Source organism: Chaetodon trifascialis, chromosome 12 (genome assembly GCF_039877785.1).
Source record: "Chaetodon trifascialis isolate fChaTrf1 chromosome 12, fChaTrf1.hap1, whole genome shotgun sequence".
Taxonomy (NCBI): Eukaryota; Metazoa; Chordata; class Actinopteri; order Chaetodontiformes; family Chaetodontidae; genus Chaetodon; species Chaetodon trifascialis.
This window is the reverse complement of record NC_092067.1, coordinates 9,227,366-9,247,811: the sequence shown is the minus strand read 5'-3', so window position 1 is coordinate 9,247,811 and position 20,446 is coordinate 9,227,366. Positions and strand designations below refer to the sequence as shown.

The 20,446-nt window shown below is 44.4% G+C and overlaps 2 protein-coding genes and 1 long non-coding RNA gene across 3 annotated transcripts in view; 2 read left to right on the top strand and 1 right to left on the bottom strand.

Moving 5' to 3' along the window:
- Window positions 1-5,379: 5,379 nt before the first annotated feature.
- Window positions 5,380-10,222, bottom strand: zic5 (zic family member 5 (odd-paired homolog, Drosophila)). The gene is made up of 2 exons (XM_070976162.1): window positions 9,023-10,222; window positions 5,380-7,564 (listed from the first exon to the last, which is right to left on the bottom strand). The coding sequence occupies exons 1-2, from the start codon at window positions 10,062-10,064 to the stop codon at window positions 7,125-7,127; spliced, it is 1,482 nt and encodes a 493-aa protein (XP_070832263.1). The 5' UTR covers window positions 10,065-10,222; the 3' UTR covers window positions 5,380-7,124.
- A 2,938-nt stretch (window positions 10,223-13,160) lies between these two features.
- LOC139340717 (uncharacterized) overlaps window positions 13,161-20,446 on the top strand; it is a 50,601-nt gene continuing 43,315 nt past the window's right edge. The window contains exon 1 of the long non-coding RNA XR_011602956.1: window positions 13,161-13,336. This is a non-coding gene — a long non-coding RNA (uncharacterized lncRNA). The remainder of the gene's footprint in view (window positions 13,337-20,446) is intronic.
- Window positions 13,324-18,811, top strand: zic2a (zic family member 2 (odd-paired homolog, Drosophila), a). The gene is made up of 3 exons (XM_070976642.1): window positions 13,324-16,315; window positions 17,480-17,643; window positions 17,796-18,811. The coding sequence occupies exons 1-3, from the start codon at window positions 15,343-15,345 to the stop codon at window positions 17,988-17,990; spliced, it is 1,332 nt and encodes a 443-aa protein (XP_070832743.1). The 5' UTR covers window positions 13,324-15,342; the 3' UTR covers window positions 17,991-18,811.

Below are 20,446 nucleotides of genomic sequence, written 5' to 3'. Positions count from 1 at the left end.
ATTAATACCATAGGTCATCTTAGTATTAAATCATTTATGTCTTAAGCCTCATCTGGGGCCTCAGCAGACCAACGCCACATCTCTTTTGAAGCCATCGGTCAAATGGAGACCCCATATCTCAATCTCATTGCCTATCCAGCCATATATCCGTTCTGGCTTATCCCTGGTCAGTTGGAAAGATCAAGACGCCACATTTTCTTCTGCCCATCCAGAGCCATATCTGCCTTTTCCAAACCCAGGTCTGTGAAAGAGAATGGGTGTGGGGCTTGTGATGTTTCTGGATCCACGCAGACACCTCCATGAAGTCAGAGGGAGGTCTTGGCTCTGCATGGTTGAGGAAGCAGTGGTGCCTCCACACTGGATGCTTTACTGCTAGTGCACTGGCTTATCACGTTGGATTAGAGCTCCTACAGTGAGACTGGAAGCTGTGGATGATTGGTAACCAACTTCACCAGTTTGCCCACGATGAACCTACAGCGCCTCGGCTATGTGAAGACCCCTCAGATGTTCATAGGAGCAGCAGTCAGGAGCTTATCTGTAGCTGTTGACGATGGCCGCATGTCTTTTGTTATTACCAAAACTGATTCTTAAGTTCAGTCTGCTTGTGTTTCTTACCTGGACTCTTCCTTTACTCGCCTGTCTTTTCCAAGGATGACCCCACTCCCCTCTCCCGAGCTGCAACACAATGATTCCCCCCTCTCTAAATGCTGACCTTCTCTACAATAAAACCAGGCGCATTCAGGGCCAACCCTCTGATGTTGCAGGCGTGATAGTTCTGCACAAATCTGGCACTGATACCAATCTTTGCCCACAATGGGGAAAGTGATGGCGAGGAAGGCGAGGCAAAGGAATGGGGGTGGATTAAAACGGTGGACTGGCGCTATGCTTTTGAAATCATTTTGATCAATCATAGATAGGTTTTTCAGATATGTTAAGTTGAAAAGGAAAGGAGATACTTGGATTTAAATTTGATTAGTGGGAATCATGGTGGTGAAAGTAATCCTTGATATACGAAGAAATCACCAGAGGCCTCTATCTGCTATTTTTTGTCCCGGGTCAGTTTGTGAGCATCAGCACGTCTTCAGTAACAACATGGGAAAAGTCGACAATATTATGGAGTTGAAATGCGTTTATTTCAAATGCAATGTGGTGTTTTTGGTTTCTAATATCACATCAATTTCCATTCACCTCTGTTGATGATGCTTCAAAAAAAAAAAAAAAAAAAAAAAAAATGCCCTTAACAACACAAAATGCTCATCTGAAAATAACTGAAGCAGATTAAGAGTCATGCAGGATGTGCCAGAGATGAAGCTGTTTCTTTTAGTCCAGTCTAAAGTACCTTGTAAGCAGTATCATCCCTGGGCACAAATCAAAATATCCTACACTAAAAAGTCCATCTGGTTCTCCTTGACAGAGTATATACTCCACCATTTCCCTCCACCCTCGTCAGCACAGGTTTCCAAGTACGCTGAAGCCTACATCCTGCATTTAGAGGCTTTTAGGAAAGCCCTGTCATTCAGCAAGAGACTACTGGGGCAGCATGCTCACGCTTATCTGCACTTTAGTTTCTACTTTCTGGCCGGTGGGCTATATAAGGGCCAGGTAGCAGGGCCTGGCTCATGCGGTTGTCCGTGGACGACCTTGCTCTCCTCACCTACTGCCTTGGAGTGGCTCCCAGTCCTGGGATGGGGCTTTGGACCGGCACCAAGTCTCTACCCCCACAGATGTTACTGAGCCACCAGATATTATGTCAGTTTCTGAGTGATGTATCATGCTCTTCTGAATAGCAGTGCATGACTGTAAAGTAGCCATGATACATGGGACAACATAGGAAATCAGTTGAGTAAAGATTTAGCTCCAGTGTTATAATTATGGCTGCACTGGTGTCAGCTCATCGTTGCATTTTCTTTTTTGAGATGAAAATGTTTCGACCCTAGAATATGAACCACAAATAAATTTGAATGTCAGAGGCATTCTTGATTTAATTCAAGCTGGTGCGTGAAATATTTCTTCAATTGATTTAATCAATTAAAAAGCACACCAGTTTTTGTTTTGGGTTTTTTTTTTTTTTTTTTGTAAATATCATTTCTTAGTGCTGATGCAAATATGTAACACATCTGCAGGCCAGCCTCATGTCACCTAGTATTGAAATTTTCCATATAGTTTCTCTTTAATTTCTTGCTGATCAGAGGTCTTTCCGCCCCCCTTTTATGTTTATTTTGTCCACACTGAACACTGAAAACACAAACCAAATTCCAGGGTGGTTAAAGATATTCTGAACAAACATGCTTGGACTCATGTGAAACAATCCTTTTTTCTTTTCTTTTCTTTCTTTCTTTTTTTTTTTGTAGGAAACTTTCTAAAATAAAACAAGGGAAAACTATTTAAAATAACAGAAGGATAATGATAAGCTGTCATACCTGCTTATGCCACTTATCTTGAGATGGAAGGTGAGAAACAACACCGTCTAAATGTCAGAGCAGGAATAAACCAATTTACCTCAGCAACACACAGTGCTGTATGCAGGTTATGATTATGTTTAATTGTGCAGGCGCATAAACCCGCAGGACACCGAGGTGCCTTCAGGTTGCTCTATAGAACAGGCCAAACCTAAGAAGGAAAAAAGAAACACATTTCTGTCAGTGAAATACAAAAATCATGATGTGCTCACTGGGTAATTGATTTAATGAAGTTCCTATGAAACTAAAAACCAAGTACAGGTCAGTTGAGTAACCCCCCGGCGTGCCCATTGTCAGATGTTTAACTCTCGCACTCCTTTGGGAAAGACATCGGGGCTAATAGGTGAAACCACAGCTGCTGAAAGTTGGGCTGCAGAGGAGCGACATTCCCCCCAGACATCCGACAGTCCGAGTGGAAACCCGGACAAAGAATTCAGGGCTTCCCCCAGCTTCCACATCCATGAATGAGGGGGAGAAGAGTCCTTCGTCAAAAATTAGAGAAGTTTGGAGACGCTCCTGTGACTCGCTGCCGGATTGTCCTCTGCAGACTGCAGTGCGTCCACTGCAAAACCTGCACTGACTGTTCGCAGAATAAAAGCTGAGTGCGCGCCTGCTTTACTGGAAGAAAAGGAAAGAGGGGGCGAAAAAAAAAAAAAAAACCCAGCTCCGGAGGCAGTGTCGGAGTGAGAGCAACCGGACTGCGTCGCTTCCTGACTTGATCATGAAACTTAAGACAGTAAGGCAGGTAGGGAGCTCGGGAAGAGTTGGCAAAACGCCTGGATGGCAAATATGCGGCCGTTAAAAGCTGTGTGTTTGAACAACGGAGAGTTCCCACTCGAAGAAAGTTTGCTGTGGATCAGACACACACGCACACTTTAATGTCAGGGATGGGACGTTGCGTGTATTTGTAGGTTGCAATAATTGGGAAACAGAGGCATCGCTGAAGTTCTTCACTGCAAAGTTTGCCACTCGCCTCTGCACTGCGTGAGGATTTGGACAGTGCAGGCTGAGGTGAAAAGCGGGAATGAAAATCTGAATTTCTGACTGACAAGAAATGAACATGACCCATATTTGAGTCCAGAGCTCATCACACTGGGCTCCACTGAACGGGTGCAAATACAGCAAATTCTCTACACGCCTCTGCCAATTCTTATCACTGTCCTGACATATTTAGGAACAGGAGAAGTGTTTAAGTTAATATTTAATTTAAGTGAGCGAAACCGGGCCAGAGCTGTCACAAGGTGCTGCTGTTCTGCTGTATTTCATTTCAGGGTGGGGTGGAGGGGGTGGGGGTTTGTGATGGAGGAGTTCTGGTTGCTCCTACACACCTGCTTAATTCTTAACAAAAACTAAAACCAAAGTTCCGTAATAATTATAAAAAAAATGCGCCTCATTATTTATCTATTTCCTGATTTATTTTTTCACAACACTGAGCCCTGTCGTGTTTTCCAGGTGAGGCCAAGAAGCGCGCCGCCGTCTCAGGCGCAGGTGCTTGACCTGCATTTTTAACTGAGCCTCTTAACTTTTGTGAGCAAAATGATCACTTCACAAGCCCACTTTCGTGCGCATTGTGCCAACAGCATTCAGGAGATGGATAATGCTTGTAAAGTCTGACAAGACGGCATTTGTTTTGGCTCTACGCTCGTCTGAGAAATTATCATTCAACCCTTTTAAAGGGCGAATTGAGAAGCAGCGGCGTTTTCACTGCGACTTCTTGCTTTGTCCTCTCCAAAGTGGCGTCTGCATGTCTGACTCTGCCAGTTACTGATTTGCAGGCAGTATGTTAAGGTGGCCCATGTAAGTGATTTCCACGGGCATCCCACTAAAGGAGAACAAATCGCTGACAAAGGAGCGCCTTTCCCATTCAGCAGCGTCGTTAGGACAACCAAAAAGTATTTCTCAGATAATAAGTTCTACTTCAAAGCGTTTCTCACCGAAGGGTGACTGCTTCACTCCTTTTATTAAGTCTCCCTCCTTTTAATGCCGAAGGAACTGTCTCTGGTTATTTTTCATCGTGTTTATTTTGCAACATTCATTGAGCGCCTGTTTCCAAACGGGACCTGGAAGAGCAGGCTTCTCTTCAGGCCCTTATCCCCATAAAAGTCCACGCACAAAACGAGAGGAGGCCCACAAGTGCTCGCTCTCTGAATGAAGCGGCAGATAAAGTGTGTTTAGAAATGCTTAGAGGACGGCTATAAAATTGATAAAGCCCCTCCCTTTAATACAACTCCTCAAACCTGCGCTTTTCTAAAAGCCTGGAAGTGCTGCTCAAGTGGCTCCTTTCTTGGGCTGCGACATTTGCTGAATATTAGTAACTGTTTGCACTCCAGCGCTGATCAAGCGCGCACATTGTGGCCGCAGTCCCAGCATCCTCCAGGCTGACCTGAGTAAAGTGTCTTAATTGCTGCAACGCAGAAGCACAGAATCATTTTCAAGGTGTGTATTTTAACAAGGTTAGGGTTTGTTTGTTTGTCATCACCTCAATATATCAAATTCTCACCAGGCAGATGCAACCAGGGTGTGTGCGGCTTGCGTGTCATCCACCTGCCAACGGTGTATTTGTGGCAACACACATTTCTGGAGAGGGTCCATCCTGAGCTTTGATTATAGTTCATTTAGTAGCAGTTAGTGTTTTTCAACCAGACACATTCAAATGCGAGCGTCTCACTACCCAATTGCCATAGAAATCCTAACGCACCATGAAGACTGTCAGAGCGGCCAGCCTTCCTCTCAGAAGCTGCAGCCTTTGAAGTGGTGCAGGACTCGCGTTGGTCAATTTAATTCTATAGACTGGACAGGCAACTCTTTGAAAGTGAGATTGTGCGTTTTAATGGAGGAAATAAGAGGGGGAACTTGTTTTATACACTCTATACAAGGCCTGGCTTATTGTCAGATATCTTTTATCTTTTATTTTTCCCATGAATGATTCATGCCTCGGCTGCTTTGTGCTGTCGCGCCTTTCAGAGGTAGCGCCATCAGGGGGCTATAAGTTTTCCCATTAGCTCAGTGATTAGTTTATACCAGCCTCCTTGGCCCGTTATAGGCCTATTTCTGAGATAACAGCGGATATTTTATAGAAATGTCAGGCTAGGAAGCGAACAGAGCTACTTTTTTTCCGTTTGAGGTGAGAACGACATTGATGTTTGTTGCATGTCACATAAAAACGGTAATTATTTGACAATAAATATAAAGCTTCCTAAAATATATTTAATAAGTAGCTGTCAATCTCATAATCACCAGAGTCCATCTGAATGGATGTGTAACCAGACATGAGTCTCTAATATCCCAAACTCTTATTAATCAAATGTATTCATGAATCAGGATTTGACACTTGTTAATTATTTGCTGTATATGTCCTGTTTTTTTATATTTATTTTATTGTTTTATCATGAAATTTATATTGTAAATTTAAACAGCAAGGGTCTGCACAATCAGAACTGATTCATCTCTTTTTTTAATCCATCATGTCCAACGGCACCATGCACCTCAAAGAGAAAGACAGATCACTACAAAAGGCATGCAAGGAAGGGACTTTTCACATTACACAGCTTATTCAAGTCAACGTTTTCTTCTTTTACAGACCACAATTAAAAATCAAAAAAGTCAACATAACATGAAAGTAAAATTGGGGGGGAAACAAAACAAAACAAAACATCAGCAGGGTACTATGCATCACCAAAACTGATATTATTATTCTTTGGTGTTCCTGTAATTCCAGTACAACATTGAAACCAGCAAATAAATTACAATGTACAAAACAACATTTTTTTTTAATTAAACCTACACAACATTCACAAGCATCAGTACAATTACATATATACAAATCCTACAGGATCAAAGCCTGTCAGTGTAGACATTTAGGGTCTCAAGGGACTTACTCGTACTCTGTAACGAGCATAACACTTGTGTATTTTGCATAAAATATAGTCTTAAATAGTTCTTAAATATTACAAAATTCCATCCAAACACATGTATTGTATAAATCTGAAAAGGTAAATGAGGACCCTTAAGACACTCAAATGTTTGCCTCCCAATTTTTTTTCCCCCTCGCTGGTTTATCAAAGCTTGTACCACATCCTAAAGAAATCACATGAAATTAAAAAAAGAAAAAAAATCTTCTGGATTCTGCCCATTAACATTTGCTGCCACATGTGGGTTATAGGAGCAGTACCGTTTGTTTGCCTTAAATGTCTGGAATATGACAGTGATGGATAGCAGGCCAGTTATTAAACTGCAAGGGGATGATGGGAGGCCACATGAAAGATGTCATTTCAGCACACCAGTTGAGTCTGAAGTCATGCAGTTAATTAAAGGCTGCATATTGTTAAAAGATGGTTCTATTCAGAGACTCGCTTTAAAATGTTTGCCCCTTTCAAAGACGATTTTTTTTTTGTTGACTTTTAATTTCAGCTGTAATGTCGGTGTGAAATGTTTTATTCTGGCAGTTATGATCTACATCTGAAGAAAGGTCAGGGGTCACCTCAGACAAACGTGCTCTTAGGCCTGCATTGCATCCACGTTGAGCACAGTGGTTTAATAATACTACAGTGAAAATAACCGATCAATAGAACCTGTCCCAAGCGAGCCGGCCTGCCGTGGACGCGCGCGCTTTAACGGGTCAAGTGGATGACGAGTCTGCCAGGTCACGTGGTTGTAAACAGGGCATCAGAGCATTGTCCTTGGGTCTGAATTTCTGAAAGAGTCCTCGTCGTCTGACTCTGACGTTGGCACATCGCTGGAGGGGGTGTGGAGGTGGTTGGGCCCCCCGCTCCCCTGACACACGTACCACTCGTTGAGGTTGGTGACCTGAGGGGAGAGGTTCGCCGAGCGGTTCCTGTGCGGCTCGGAGCTGGGCGAGAGAGGGTCTCCGAGAGGGTTCGTGGAGGAAATGTAGGTGACGTTGGTGGAAGGGGGCGGCGGGGACTTGCAGTGCACTTTCATGTGCTTCCGCAGCGAGCTCGGGTGCGTGTAGGATTTGTCACAGCCGCGGACCTTGCAGTAATAAGGCTTGTCACTGGTGTGGACGTGGGAGTGCTTTTTGCGGTCGCTGCTGTTGGCGAATTTTCTGTCGCAGCCGTCAAACTCGCACTTGAAAGGTTTCTCTCCTGCAAGAAACGAGAGACAGATGCAGACAGTGTCACGTGCAATCATGACATCGCCTTGAAAAAAAAAACAAACTGTCATGTAAAAGTCTACAGAGCTGCCATTTACATTTTCAGCCACACCACAAGGCTGGGATGGAAAATGAATTCCCCGTATCTCCTAAAGCCCACCGAACCACAGCTTCTTATCATACCACCTTAAATAAATACAACACGAGGGTCATTTCTCATTAAGTGCTCGGTGTGGCAGCCTACACCTCTCCACTGGGGCTTCCTCCTCGACCAGAGCGTATTCACCAAACATCTACAACTCCACACCCCCTTGTCCAAAGCATTTTCCAGCGTGAACATGGGTAACGTGCCTGTAGGCCTTCTGCTTACATGTATGTGTGGACGTGGTGGGGGCAGAGAGGGGGCACTCAAGAGACCACCAGGAGTCGTTTATGTACCGTGGTTATAACTCATCACACACGTACGCAGACACACACACACGCACACACACACACACACACACACACACACACACACACACACACACACACACACACACACACACACACACACACACACACACACACACACAGACACGCGGAAACATGAATTAAAAAATAAAATGTGAAATGGTTTAAGGTGAAGTGTGCGTTTTCAAAATGCTAAACAATAAAGAAGGTGACTCTCTGATGACTTATATTTTTGGTAGATTGCTTCTTGGTGTCCCTGGGGATTTTACATCATCCAGTAAGGTGCAGAGGCCTCTCCATATTGGTGGCAAAAGGCCAAAATTGAGCGTTTTTGGGGGGCAAAACACGACTCTCGGGCTATGTAATTACAACAAAAATCAGCTCTCGACATTCGAGCTCGATCATGAGACCTTAACGTTGTGGAAAGTTGGTCTGATGAGACTCACAGCCTCGAACTTTAATCACAAAGCGTTTGATCAGGACGCAGTTGTTTTGGCTCGACGTGTAACCGGATTTCACTTCTAAGCAGACAGGGGTCACAGCCCATAGCTCCTACTCCAGTACGTGCTGAGTAAAGCAGTGCTCCAAGCTAATAAACCAAGCATGTGTCGTATGTTAAGATATCATGAACCATGTGCAAACACTCGTCGATGTATAAACGCAGCTTTTGCGTTAAGGTCCCACGCCTGAGGATAATTACATTTACGCGTGTTCTAGCGCTGTCCTGCATGTACGTAAGCACGTTTTACAAATGATATGCCCTAATCCTCTCACGCCTACTGCAGGCGTCTCGGCGAGTTCAGAAAAAAAAAAGTTTATATTCAAGAAGGGAAATGAAACACGTTTACTCACTGTGCGAATGCGTCACTGAATAAAAAAAAACTTGTATTTTCTCGTTGCGCAATTACGCGCGGTCGCACCGTCCATCCGCTTCGGATGCGAGTAGCAAGAAGAGGTCGATATTTTTCACACTCACATTTACACAATTAGACGTACTGACCTGTGTGAGTCCTCTTGTGAATCTTTAAATTCTCCGAGCGGGCGAACACTTTCCCGCAGCCCGGGAAGGGACACGGGAAGGGCTTTTCTCCCGTGTGAACTCGGATGTGATTGATCAGTTTGTACTTCGCTTTGAAAGCCTTTCCTTCCCGTGGACATTCCTCCCAGAAACAGACGTGGTTGCTCTGCTCCGGTCCCCCGACATGCTCCACCGTGACGTGGTTGACCAGTTCGTGCATGGTGCTGTAAGTTTTCGAGCAGGGCTTTTTTTGATTTTGCTCCTGGTCAATCCACTTGCAGATGAGCTCTTGCTTTATGGGCTGCCGCATGTATCTTAAAAACGCCCCCGCCGCTCCGTGAGGAGCAGAAGCGATGTTCACATTGAGGTTCATGGAGTTGTAGCTGTGGAGAGAAGAGGGTCCATAGTGCTCTGGCCTGTGCCCGAAGTGCTCTGGCCTGCCGTAGATGTCCCCCGGTATACCCAGGCGCATCTGCCCATTGAGGGCATGGTGGTGGGCACCTGGGGACGCCTGGTCGTGAAGTCCAGTGAAAAGTGAATGGGCCCCACTTTCCGTGTGCCCATAAGCACCTGTTGGGGAGATGAACATGCCATGGTGATGAGGGGAGGAGGCGGAACTATGCTGGTCGCCAAGTGCATGCATAGCAGAGGCTGAGAGTTCTCTCCTGAGGATGAAGTCCCTGCTGCTTGAGTAGCCTGAGTGGGGGTGAGCCACGGGGAAACCAACTGTGGTCTGAGCAGAAGTGAAAGATGCCGCGGTCTGGGCTTCGGGATGGCTCTGAATGTGCTGAGATGGGCTAAGTTTGAGAGCATTTGTCTGTGCCATGTGCTCTGGTCCAAATGGAGTGAGTGCCACTCCGGGGTCGTTGCCCAGCTCCCCAGGGTGGAGGTGGGCATGGTGGGAGAGAGGGTGATGCCCCCCTAGCCCCGGGAAGCCTGTCATATTCTGATGAGGAAGGGGTTGAGTCGCTGCCAAATCCGCTAATCTTATCGCCGGATTCCTCTTGCTTAAAGGGGGTTCCATAACTACACTGACAAGTCCATCCGCACTCACCGCAATTGTTTTTCACCACACCACGCTCTCTAAAACATTAGGAAAATATGTATATAAGGGGTCTATAAGTTCTTTTGTCCGGCGTCTAACTCTGCTTGCTCCTTTTCCCACTCTGTCCTCAAGCGATTGGCAGAACATACAACAGTTGGAGGACACAGTGGGGAATACAGTTTAGAAATGGCACTGCGGGTATTGGACGGATTTCGGTGACTGGCAGTTAGGAGAACGAAGCGATTGGCTGTCGTTCAGCGCAGGGGCTCAGCAGGGTTCCGCCCCCTCACTCTCTTTATCGCTGTTGACTCCAAAAAGTTGTACTCACAAAGTTACTAGCGGATCTGTTTGTGTGGCTTTCTGTTTACCGGTGCTGGCGCATGTGGATGATAAATGCAGCCTAGAATCTCTGGTTTGGTTTGTTCAAGCGTTTTACTATTGATTTGATGTCACCATTGGAAAAAAAGGGGGGAAAAAGGAAAAAAAAAAAAAAAAAAAAGGCAGCCCGATGCTGGTGGATGGATGTGTGACCAGTGTAAAATATGTGACCAGTGTAAAGATGTGCAAAGAAGACAAGAGTGACGGCGCAAAGTTTGTCTGTGTGCTATTGATCCTTTTTTTTTTTTTTTTTTTTTTTTTTTTAATATGCAACCCTTAAGACGTGACTGGTCAGGAACATATGAAAAAAAGCACCTGTGTAAAGAGGCTGAATTGCTTAATTAAACATAAAAAAAGGAATTACCGGAAAAAAGTAAATTACATAAATAAATAAATAAATAAATAAATAAATAAATAACATCAGAGTCTGGTTTCTTTTAGGTGTTGCTCATTTTAACCCTGTTCTCCCCGCCGCAGCTGTTGCTCAGTATTCCAGGAATATGATTCATTTTCTTCGTGTGCTGATAGGAATAACAGCCCATGACTCCTGCGCTTAAATTTAAAGAAGCTTTAAACGGAGTTTGGTTTAGGCTGTCATCTCAATCACACAAAAATGCTGAAGTTAGGAAAACCAATAAAACGTCTTATTTGTTCAGACATTTTTTCACAATGCCTCAATAAAAAGTCCCATTAAAATGATTTCTCCTGGCTGAAATAGGTTAGAAGTTACAGCAGACCTGAGCGTGCGTTCTGAACGTGCAGCAGTGAAGTAAGACAGCAGCATGACAGCATTCATTTTTACATCACTGAATGTCTCGACCTGTTCAAGGTGTCATGCATTTTATTTTTCCCTCCCTCTGCACGTCAGCTAACTATTATTTACCATCGTTTTGTGATCCTGCTCACACCTGAGGCTGTCAGACACTTGTTAAACCGCGTTCAGGTCCACTATGACGGATCACGCCACTGAGTCCCTGTTGACAACAGGACACGTATCGTATCTGTCATTGGTATGTCTTCATTCAGACACCTTTCCAATCGATTTGTGATAGCTGGCCTCAAACTACAAATCACCGTCTCGTAAGTTGAAGCAACTGCCTTTAAAAATGTCAAAGTTAAAATCGAGGAATCAGCGCCACATTTGCCCTCTCATGATCAGCTTTGAGAATTGATTTCCATCGTGATGGAGAGGAAAGGGTTTCCGTTTTATAAGCCTGTTGCACGTGCTGCTCTGTTGAAACTGATTTATGAACTTGATCATCAGAAGCTGCAAAAAAAAAAAAAAAAAAAAGCTTTGAATTGAGGTTTCATGCCTGCCCAGACTTCTAAAATAAATATATAACGTATTGTAGTCTGAAAAAATATAATAACAAATATACATGTATGAATTTATAGCTAGACGTGCTTGTTTAATTGGTCTCTCTGCACTGGGATTGATCTTATTTATTGTTTTTTTAACATCTGCTCATTTTTGACGTTATTTCCGGTAATATTTTAATTTTTATCCGAATTAAAAAGTTACTAAAACAACTCAGCCATGACCACACGCCTGGGCCGTTTTCTCGGGCATTTTGTTAAATAAATAAAATATGGCCAGCTCCACTGAGAGCTTCTGGAAACCCATAAAACACAGAGGAGCAGTGGGTGCATTGTTTAGGATTTAAGGGCCCCTGTTTCATACACATTCAGTGAAACAGCACGTTAAATCCAGAGAAAATGAACAAGAAGAAGAATTCTATTTTTTGATGAGAAACCAGTAACCAGGGTTACTGTCCCTGATGCTTAACCGTGACAATTTGAATGTCATGCACGTGCATTTCTCGCAATGCACGTGGCACTTTATTGCATTTTGACGTCAGATGAATGAAGATTAATTTTTATAACGCATATTTTTCAATTATCTAAATTAATAGAGGGGACTTTGAACTTTTCTGAAGGAATGGGTTAATTTCTACTGCCTTGCAGCTTCCAAATTACCCGGAGCTGTCGATGCCTCAGACGGAAGAGGGGGACATCTTAAACCCCTCTCTCTCCCTCTCTCTCTTTAAAACAAAGACGCTTTGTCATAAACAGGGTTATTTTACCAAAAGGAGTCAAGAGGGCAACATATGTGGTCTTAACGGGTCAGAGGTCAAACATCCATGAAACACAAGGTCACAGAAGCCACACTAGTAACCTTCCAGTGTGTCAACATATTGATATTGTCAGATAACAGAGAGGAGAAATACGCCTTTGGCCCCCGTTACAACACACAGGCAGAGCGCCCTTATGTGATGAAGACTGCTGCCTTTATCGATAAAGGCGGTGTTACTTTGTGTCAGCTCAGGCTTCACATCTCATTCTGGGTATATTTTTTAGCTGATTAATATTTTAGATGTGTAGGCCATGTCCAAGTGTATATCACTGATTCTAAAACCTGTTGAAATACTGGTCTTTGGGGGACTTTCAATAGGCTGGACCCCCTTTCTTCCCCAAGCAGAGGGGGAAACCCGCAGCCATGTGCGTCTACCCGATAGATTTTTTTTTTCCTTCTTTAATTTTCTTTCTCTTTTTTCCTATCTGGGGAAGGTTTTGTGGTTTTCCCGAGAAATAAAGAACTTCTTATAGGGGTCGGCAGACGTGACTTTGAACTTGGATCAGCTCCTGTGTTTCCTGTGGCGCGGCTTGAAATAGACTTGGAAGAATGGGACACACAACGCTCAGCCTGTCCCACTCTGAGCGAAGACACGCACAATTTCAAAAAAGTTTTTATACGTTTCCCTCGCCTTCACCGCGATTTGTCGCGTAGAGAGCGCCGGAGAGCTGCAGACAGACAGAGGGCTTGTGTCATGGAACGGGAGTACCTACTTGTGGGATTTCGATTTGGTGAAAATGTGAGTAAACTTCCTTTGACTTGTGCGTGAATGAGCAGCTGTGCTGTATGGCCTGTGCATCCTCATTTGCACGCAGATTCGGCGCATGCTTGTGGTGGAAAGTTGCCAGTAAATGAGGCAAATCTTTGTTAAAAAAAATGACTTGGGAACCAAAAAGGGAAATCTCATGTAGTAACTGATGTGGTTGACAGCGTAAAACTGTGTCTGCATGGCTGCAGCCTATTGTTTTCTTCTGGGCATCATTTTGGGGCTAAAACCAAACATCACACAGCGCCATACTCACAGAAGGCACCGGAACATCTTAACTCAATATCGAGTGAAAAACATCCGACTTTAATTGCTAAAACTTTATTACAGTGAGTCCAGGCAAGGCTCGACCTCACAGGTCACTAATGGTTAACTTGGATCTGAGCGCAGTTCACCACCATAGCATGTAACTTAATTGCTGTGGTGAATGTGAGAACCACCGAGGAGGCAGAACCAGCAACATATGGAACCATTAAAGAGAACCAACAACAACCACTGGCGGTTGCCAGTGTGAGCACTGGAGCACCACTAAAGGCCCAGTTGTGGCTCTACAACCAGTGAAAAACCACTGGACTCCATATGAAGCCACACATGCTTTTTCAGCTGTGGAGAATGAAGTGGGGAGAGTTTCGTCAGATTTTAATGATTCTAAACTTTAACTTAATAACAGATTACCACATATCAGCATTTTTGAAAGACATATGTGTGTTTAATTAGAACAATTCATTAGAATTTGCTCTGATACTTTTTTCATTTTAAAAAAGGAGAGGTTTTACACCGAGTGCATTACATTAGTACATCAATATCTGGTTTGCATAATTCTTATTTATTTATTTACCCTCCACCCCCACCCCTATTGATGCATTATTTCAGCACTTTGCAGGTCAATAAAATAATTGAACATTCAACCGGTGCATGGCGCTTTTAAGAAGCCTGGCGTCGCGTCCTGCACGTCTTGCGCTATCAGCGTCATTTTAGATATCATGCTGGTTAATTGCAAGCCCTATATTTAATAGCACGGCTCTGTGTAGGCTGCTATAGCTCATTATTGTCTCACTTAATGTAAAATACGCAGAGCTCTTGCTCTGCATTTAAATTCAGCAACAATTCCCTCGCCCACCGCTGATAAACTTTCCCCCCTCGATCTAAATATTTGTGTCCATCTCCACTCTTATTATTTCTTATCAAACAACAGTTTTATCTCTTAAACATACCGCAACTCGTCACGTATTGCACATAAACAACAAAAACATGTTCTCTCCTCTCCTCCTCTCTTGTCGTGATCCTTTCGCTTGCACCCAACCCCCCCACCCCCCCTTCAAAATCTTCTCCTAAAAGTAGGCGGTAATTATTAGTGGAAAATGGCGTTGAACTATTAAGTCGCCAAAGCGCTACCTGCTATTGGAGGGGCACCTGGGATTGATGAGGCGCAGTGGCCAATGAGACTGCGAGGAACGAATGAACGGGCTCCAGTTAAAGGGGGCGGAAGAAGAGGTAGAGCCAGTCCACGGAGAAACAGGGACCCTCCGCGATAAACACAGGCGAGCCAGAGAAATAAATACAAACCCACTCGGAAACAGCGTTTTTTGAGATGCTCCGGCTACTCTCGCCCTGTGTGCGCAGAGGACACCTAGTAAGATAATTATTTAATTCTTCGAGTGCATTTTAACGCGGCCAACTGTCGCAGTGAAGAGAAGAGGACGCAAGGAAACTCCTCACTTCGTGACATTTTGGATTTTTGCGGCACAAGTTAACTAGAAGTAAATTCAGTGTTCGATAAGCAGAGCTGATTTTATTTTTTCCTCATGAGCGGAGCAGCGCTTTGAAGCACGCCTGATATGGTGTTTCCAAGGTTGGAAGTTGAATCGTTGCGCGCCAGCATCATCTGATTTATTTTTTTTTTTTAACTTGTTTTCTGTAGCTCTGACCCCTGCGCTGATTTAAACAAGAACAACTAAAAATTTTTCCTTACTGAAATTATGTTACTGGATGCTGGTCACCAGTTCCCCGGACTGGGAGTAGGGTCATTTGCCAGGCATCACTCAGCGAGCGAGATGCAGGAGAGAGACTTGAGTTTGGCACAAAATAGCTTTGTAGACTCGGCACACATGGGTGCGTTTAAGCTGAACCATGATCTCTCTCCGGGACAGAGCTCTGCCTTCACCACCCAGGCGCCGGGCTACCCCGCTGCGGCGCTGGGGGCTCACGCTGCCCATGTCACGTCGTATGCAAGCTCTCCTTTCAACTCCACCAGGGACTTTCTCTTTCGCAGTCGTGGCTTCGGAGAATCCTCTCCGGCGAGCGGCCAACATACTATTTTTGGCCCCACGGCGGGATCCCTTCATCACTCCCACACAGACACTCAAGGCCACATTCTGTTCCCCGGAATCCACGACCAGCACGGGTCCCACGGATCCCCGAATGTCCTGAACGGGCAAATGAGGCTCGGACTACCGGGAGAAGTTTTCGGACGCTCCGACCAGTATCACCAGGTTTCCAGCCCGAGGACCGACCCGTACTCGGCGGCGCAGCTCCACAACCAGTACGGCTCCATGAATATGAACATGGGGATGAACATGGCAGCCCACCACCACCCCGGTGCCTTTTTCCGCTACATGAGGCAGCAGTGCATCAAGCAGGAGCTCATCTGCAAGTGGATCGACCCCGAGCAGCTCAGCAACCCAAAGAAGTGTTGCAACAAAACTTTTAGCACCATGCACGAGTTGGTCACGCACGTCTCGGTGGAGCATGTCGGTGGACCGGAGCAGACCAACCACGTCTGTTTCTGGGAGGATTGCGGCCGGGAGAGCAAACCATTCAAGGCGAAATACAAACTGGTGAACCACATTCGGGTGCACACCGGGGAGAAGCCTTTTCCATGCCCCTTCCCCGGCTGTGGAAAGGTCTTCGCACGGTCGGAAAACTTGAAGATACACAAGAGAACACATACAGGTAATTATCATAACACAGTGAAGTCTTTTTTGTGGTTCATATTTATTTCAATTGTAAGACCGGTGCCTTTGTTGGTAGACGTGCATGTGCATTATTTCGCTGTTGTAAATATGCGCCGTGCCAAACACAAATTAGGATCTAATTATCAGCAGCTATTTTGGGTTGCTAAAGTAGATAGATCAGTAGAAACAGTCAAAGTAGATTTAGGAGCACGTCCAGGAGAGAGAGGGCATGCTTTAGCGGAACTGTTTCTTCATTGCACGGCTACACCCGGCTCATTGGAACAATTCATGTGGCGTAAAACATTTTCCAAACGTGTAGAAAAACATTTTAACCGCCTCTGTCGGTGTGTTATTATTCTGGGTAAACTTTAAAAATGGGTCAAAGGGGGCAGTTGGAGGCGCGTTGCGTGAGAGTAACCAGGCTGGTAGTAAATCATATCAGTTGGTTTAATGTAGCTTGTTCTCGATGCTGCGCTTTTAGAGCGCACACTATTCCCCTTTCCATATAGATTTTCCTCAGCCTGCTTTGGCCTTAGAGAATTTATTTGCACTAAATTTCCAATCGATGTGTAAATCCTGTCTGTTTAGGAGTTGTGTGTGTCGTGGTTCTGGCTTAACCGAGCACAGCACCAGCAGTACTGTATGTGCGTAACGAATGCCTTTTGTTTTCTCGTGCGTCCCTTTGATGGGAGCTGAGGTGCTGGACAGGGCCATTACCAGCCTTTCACATTTGGACTTATTTTCTTGGGAAATACATTATGGTGCCGTGCCATGAAATTGGTCAGGTGCTAATTAGATTTTTATTGTCTCCCAGCAAATGGTTCGCCTCCTGCAGGCCCGCTGAGGACGGCCCTGTCCCCCTCTCCCACCCCCTCCAAATCACTATGCGCATTATTTAGGCTAAATAAGATGTAAGCAGCTCCCTCGTCTCATTTGAAAAAAATGCCTTAAACTCATTTGGGATCATGATACGAGTTGTTTAAAATTGCTGCGATTTTAGGGAACACGCCCACAGTAGCTCACTGTACACTCAACTTTTTTTGCGTTTGAATTTTACGCATCCACAGCGCTGCGCAGCACCTAGTTCAGCCCGAGGCATTGCTCAGGAAAAAATATCTGACCGTGTTTCTTCCTGTTTAACTTTTCTTTATTTCCCCTGCAGGAGAGAAGCCGTTCCAGTGTGAGTTTGAGGGCTGCGACAGAAGATTTGCAAACAGCAGCGACCGAAAGAAACACATGCACGTCCACACGTCGGACAAGCCTTATCTCTGCAAAATGTGTGACAAGTCCTACACACATCCCAGCTCCCTACGAAAACACATGAAGGTAAATACGCCTGTCAGGAAATGCGTGTGTGTGTCAGGCCTTTAAGCGCACATATGATTCTAGATGTGCAATATTCATTTCCACCTCGATTCTTTTTGTCAAGCCATTGCTGGATTGTAAATAAAATCTCCGCCTTTGCATTTTTTTTTCAGGTCCACGAATCCTCGCCACCAGCATCAGACTCATCACCAGCAGCCAGCTCTGGTTACGAGTCCTCCACACCTCCAGGCCTGGTGTCTCCCACCACCGAGACCCAAAGCAACACCACCCTGTCCCCAGCCTCAGCTGTGCACAACACCACCAGCCACAGTGGCCTATCCTCCAATTTCAGTGAATGGTATGTGTAGGACTAAGCTGAAATGAAGCAACACACACTCATTTCACAGCACTGGACCATCCAGCAGGAGATTGGGACACGTGCACACAAGAGGCACACAAACATTTGTTTATTTTTTATTTTATTATTTTTGATTCACCAGGGAAGATGACGATTACCAACAGAGGAAAATATGTATAATAGTTGAGGTGTATTTCATATTGTAAATAATTACTAAAAAGCCCACTTTCCCATTGGTTGTGATAGTTTGTCAGTCTTTGGTGTATAGGTGTTCCTTCAATGGTAGCTATTTCTCTAACTGGACTTTTAGTGCACATATTACGCTAAAATTGTACCATAATGTTGAATATTGTGATCCTAAGGCAAATTGATTGTACTATACTAAACATCTATAAACTGGAAAGAGTGCCAAAGTTAACATTTAACTCAAACAGACCACAATATTATGCTTGTGAATGTATATTTTAGTTTGCTGGGCTTAACTTGTGATGTTTTGTGCTTTGCAAGTTTGAATTGTGAAATACTATCTGGAAGATTGTGAGGAAAATAAACGTTGTGCCGTTCGATTTTATGTAACTACACCATTCTTTTGTAAATATCAACTGCCGTATTTATCCATTTGTAATTAAATTATGGTATTTACTTGCTACAGATGAAACAGTATTTATAAAGAATGTTTCTTTACTATAAATATGTACAATTATGAGCTAAACATGGGCAGTTGTTTCGTTATGTGCTTTTGTTCAAAGTTTTAAGAGGTGTTTTCTTCCTTATTGTGATAAGAATTTTACTGCATACAAATATAATAAAAGGTGTTGCAAGTGCTACATATTTCCTTTGCTTTTTCATGCTTTCTATCTCATCGGTTGCTGGTTGCGGTTAAGCGAGTGACGTCTTGTTTTGGAGGCATTTTGTCTGTTTTTGGGAATTAACCGGGCATTCTGAGGAAGGTTTGCTCCGTCTCAGACTTTGTAATCTAGTCATCAACTCCTGATGAATCCTTCACGCTCTCAGGTCTTGTCTTTAGGCTAAAGAACATGACAATGTTAAGCTTTGCAGAGCTTGCTTTCCAGGCCCTATAGACAAGGTGGCTGCTGTGCTGATAAAATGAACAGAGATTTGGGGAATTGAAGTGAACTGCGTGCATGGTCAGGATTGTATGACTGGCTGGTTTTAAATAAAATAACGTCTTTAAGAGTTTTAGAAATTTCAGTGAAAAGAAAAGCCAAGCATTCTCATTTTGCACACTCAGCACACTCACCGCATGTGTGTGTCTGTCAGTCTGCTCATTTAGGAAACACAGCAAAGCGTTTTTCCTCCATATATCACATCTTGTCACTTTATATTTTCCCAAGTCAGAGTGCATTTGAAAACACACTACATGAATGCATCCCACTCCTCACCCCTTCCCCCCCACGCTGGACACTTCACTGCACAGGAGTTGGTCAACTTGAACTTGACTCGGCTCATGGTTTCTGAGAGCTTCTTCGCGCTTGTGCTGTAGCCAGTTATGGGAGATGGCCATATGTGTGTGTAGTTCTGTTATTAATTTAGATGGTTTTAAGAACGCTTCAGGCGTGTTTGTTCTAATTTGATGTTTTGTAGTGCTGTGAGTAAAGATAATGACATAGATTGCCGCCAGTGAACGGATCTGAGGCTCTTTGAAGAGCAAATATCACAGTCCGAGTAGGCCTACGCATAAATTAAGGCTGCAGATGAATTAAATGGGCTAGAGAAAAATAACTTAGGTGTTTTACTACCGGCTGCTTGTTTTGTAGACACTGGTCTTGCCAAACTGCGCACGCCTCTTTGTGAATAAGTCACTGTCATTATTGTTACATGTGTCATGGTTTGTATTCGTCCAGGAGCATAGAAAACACTTATTGGGACTTGTTAGTGATGGTGAATAACCGCTGCAGGGCGACTCTGCGCTGTAGCAGCAAGTGGCACTCTGTCTGTCTTATGGAGCTGCTGGACTGCAGGCACCGCTGTCTCCAGTTAAACAGACTGCTGAGAGGATGGAGTGGTAGGCTGAGTAGAAAGGCTGGTAGGATCTCCAGGGAGGCGATGCTGATTACAACCAGGCAACGCTATCTAACTCCAATCCATTAGAACCTACTAAAACAAGTGTTTTTTCCTTTCATACGTTTCACTTTGGTTGAGCTCTCGTCCCCATACATCACACATTTGCATTATCAGCCAATCAATCCAGTCAAACTCTCTATTTTGGCAAAAAGTGCATAAACTGAGATTGTTCCTCACAGAGGCCGATGAGGAAAAATCTCGGTGTATGCACAGCTTATTTAGCACTTGAAATCACCTCCTAATGGCTCTTTCGGTGGCTGGCCCGGTGACCTCTCAGGTGAAGGAAGGTATGACCGGGGGGAGTGGGAAAGGTCAGCTCCACACAGTGCGTCGATGCCGGTTCCTGTTCGGCTCCAGCTGCGCTGATATTGATCCGCTGAG

Bases quoted from the DNA above. Each gene is read 5' to 3' on its own strand.
- zic5 (XM_070976162.1), bottom strand. From the start codon at position 10,064: ATGGAACCCCCTTTAAGCAAGAGGAATCCGGCGATAAGATTAGCGGAT. The intron at 7,565-9,022 runs GTCAGTACGTCT...CGTTTCTTGCAG, and splicing joins TCACAAGAGGACTCACACAG to GAGAGAAACCTTTCAAGTGC.
- zic2a (XM_070976642.1), top strand. From the start codon at position 15,343: ATGTTACTGGATGCTGGTCACCAGTTCCCCGGACTGGGAGTAGGGTCA. The intron at 16,316-17,479 runs GTAATTATCATA...TTTCCCCTGCAG, and splicing joins ACACAAGAGAACACATACAG to GAGAGAAGCCGTTCCAGTGT. The intron at 17,644-17,795 runs GTAAATACGCCT...TTTTTTTTTCAG, and splicing joins CCCTACGAAAACACATGAAG to GTCCACGAATCCTCGCCACC.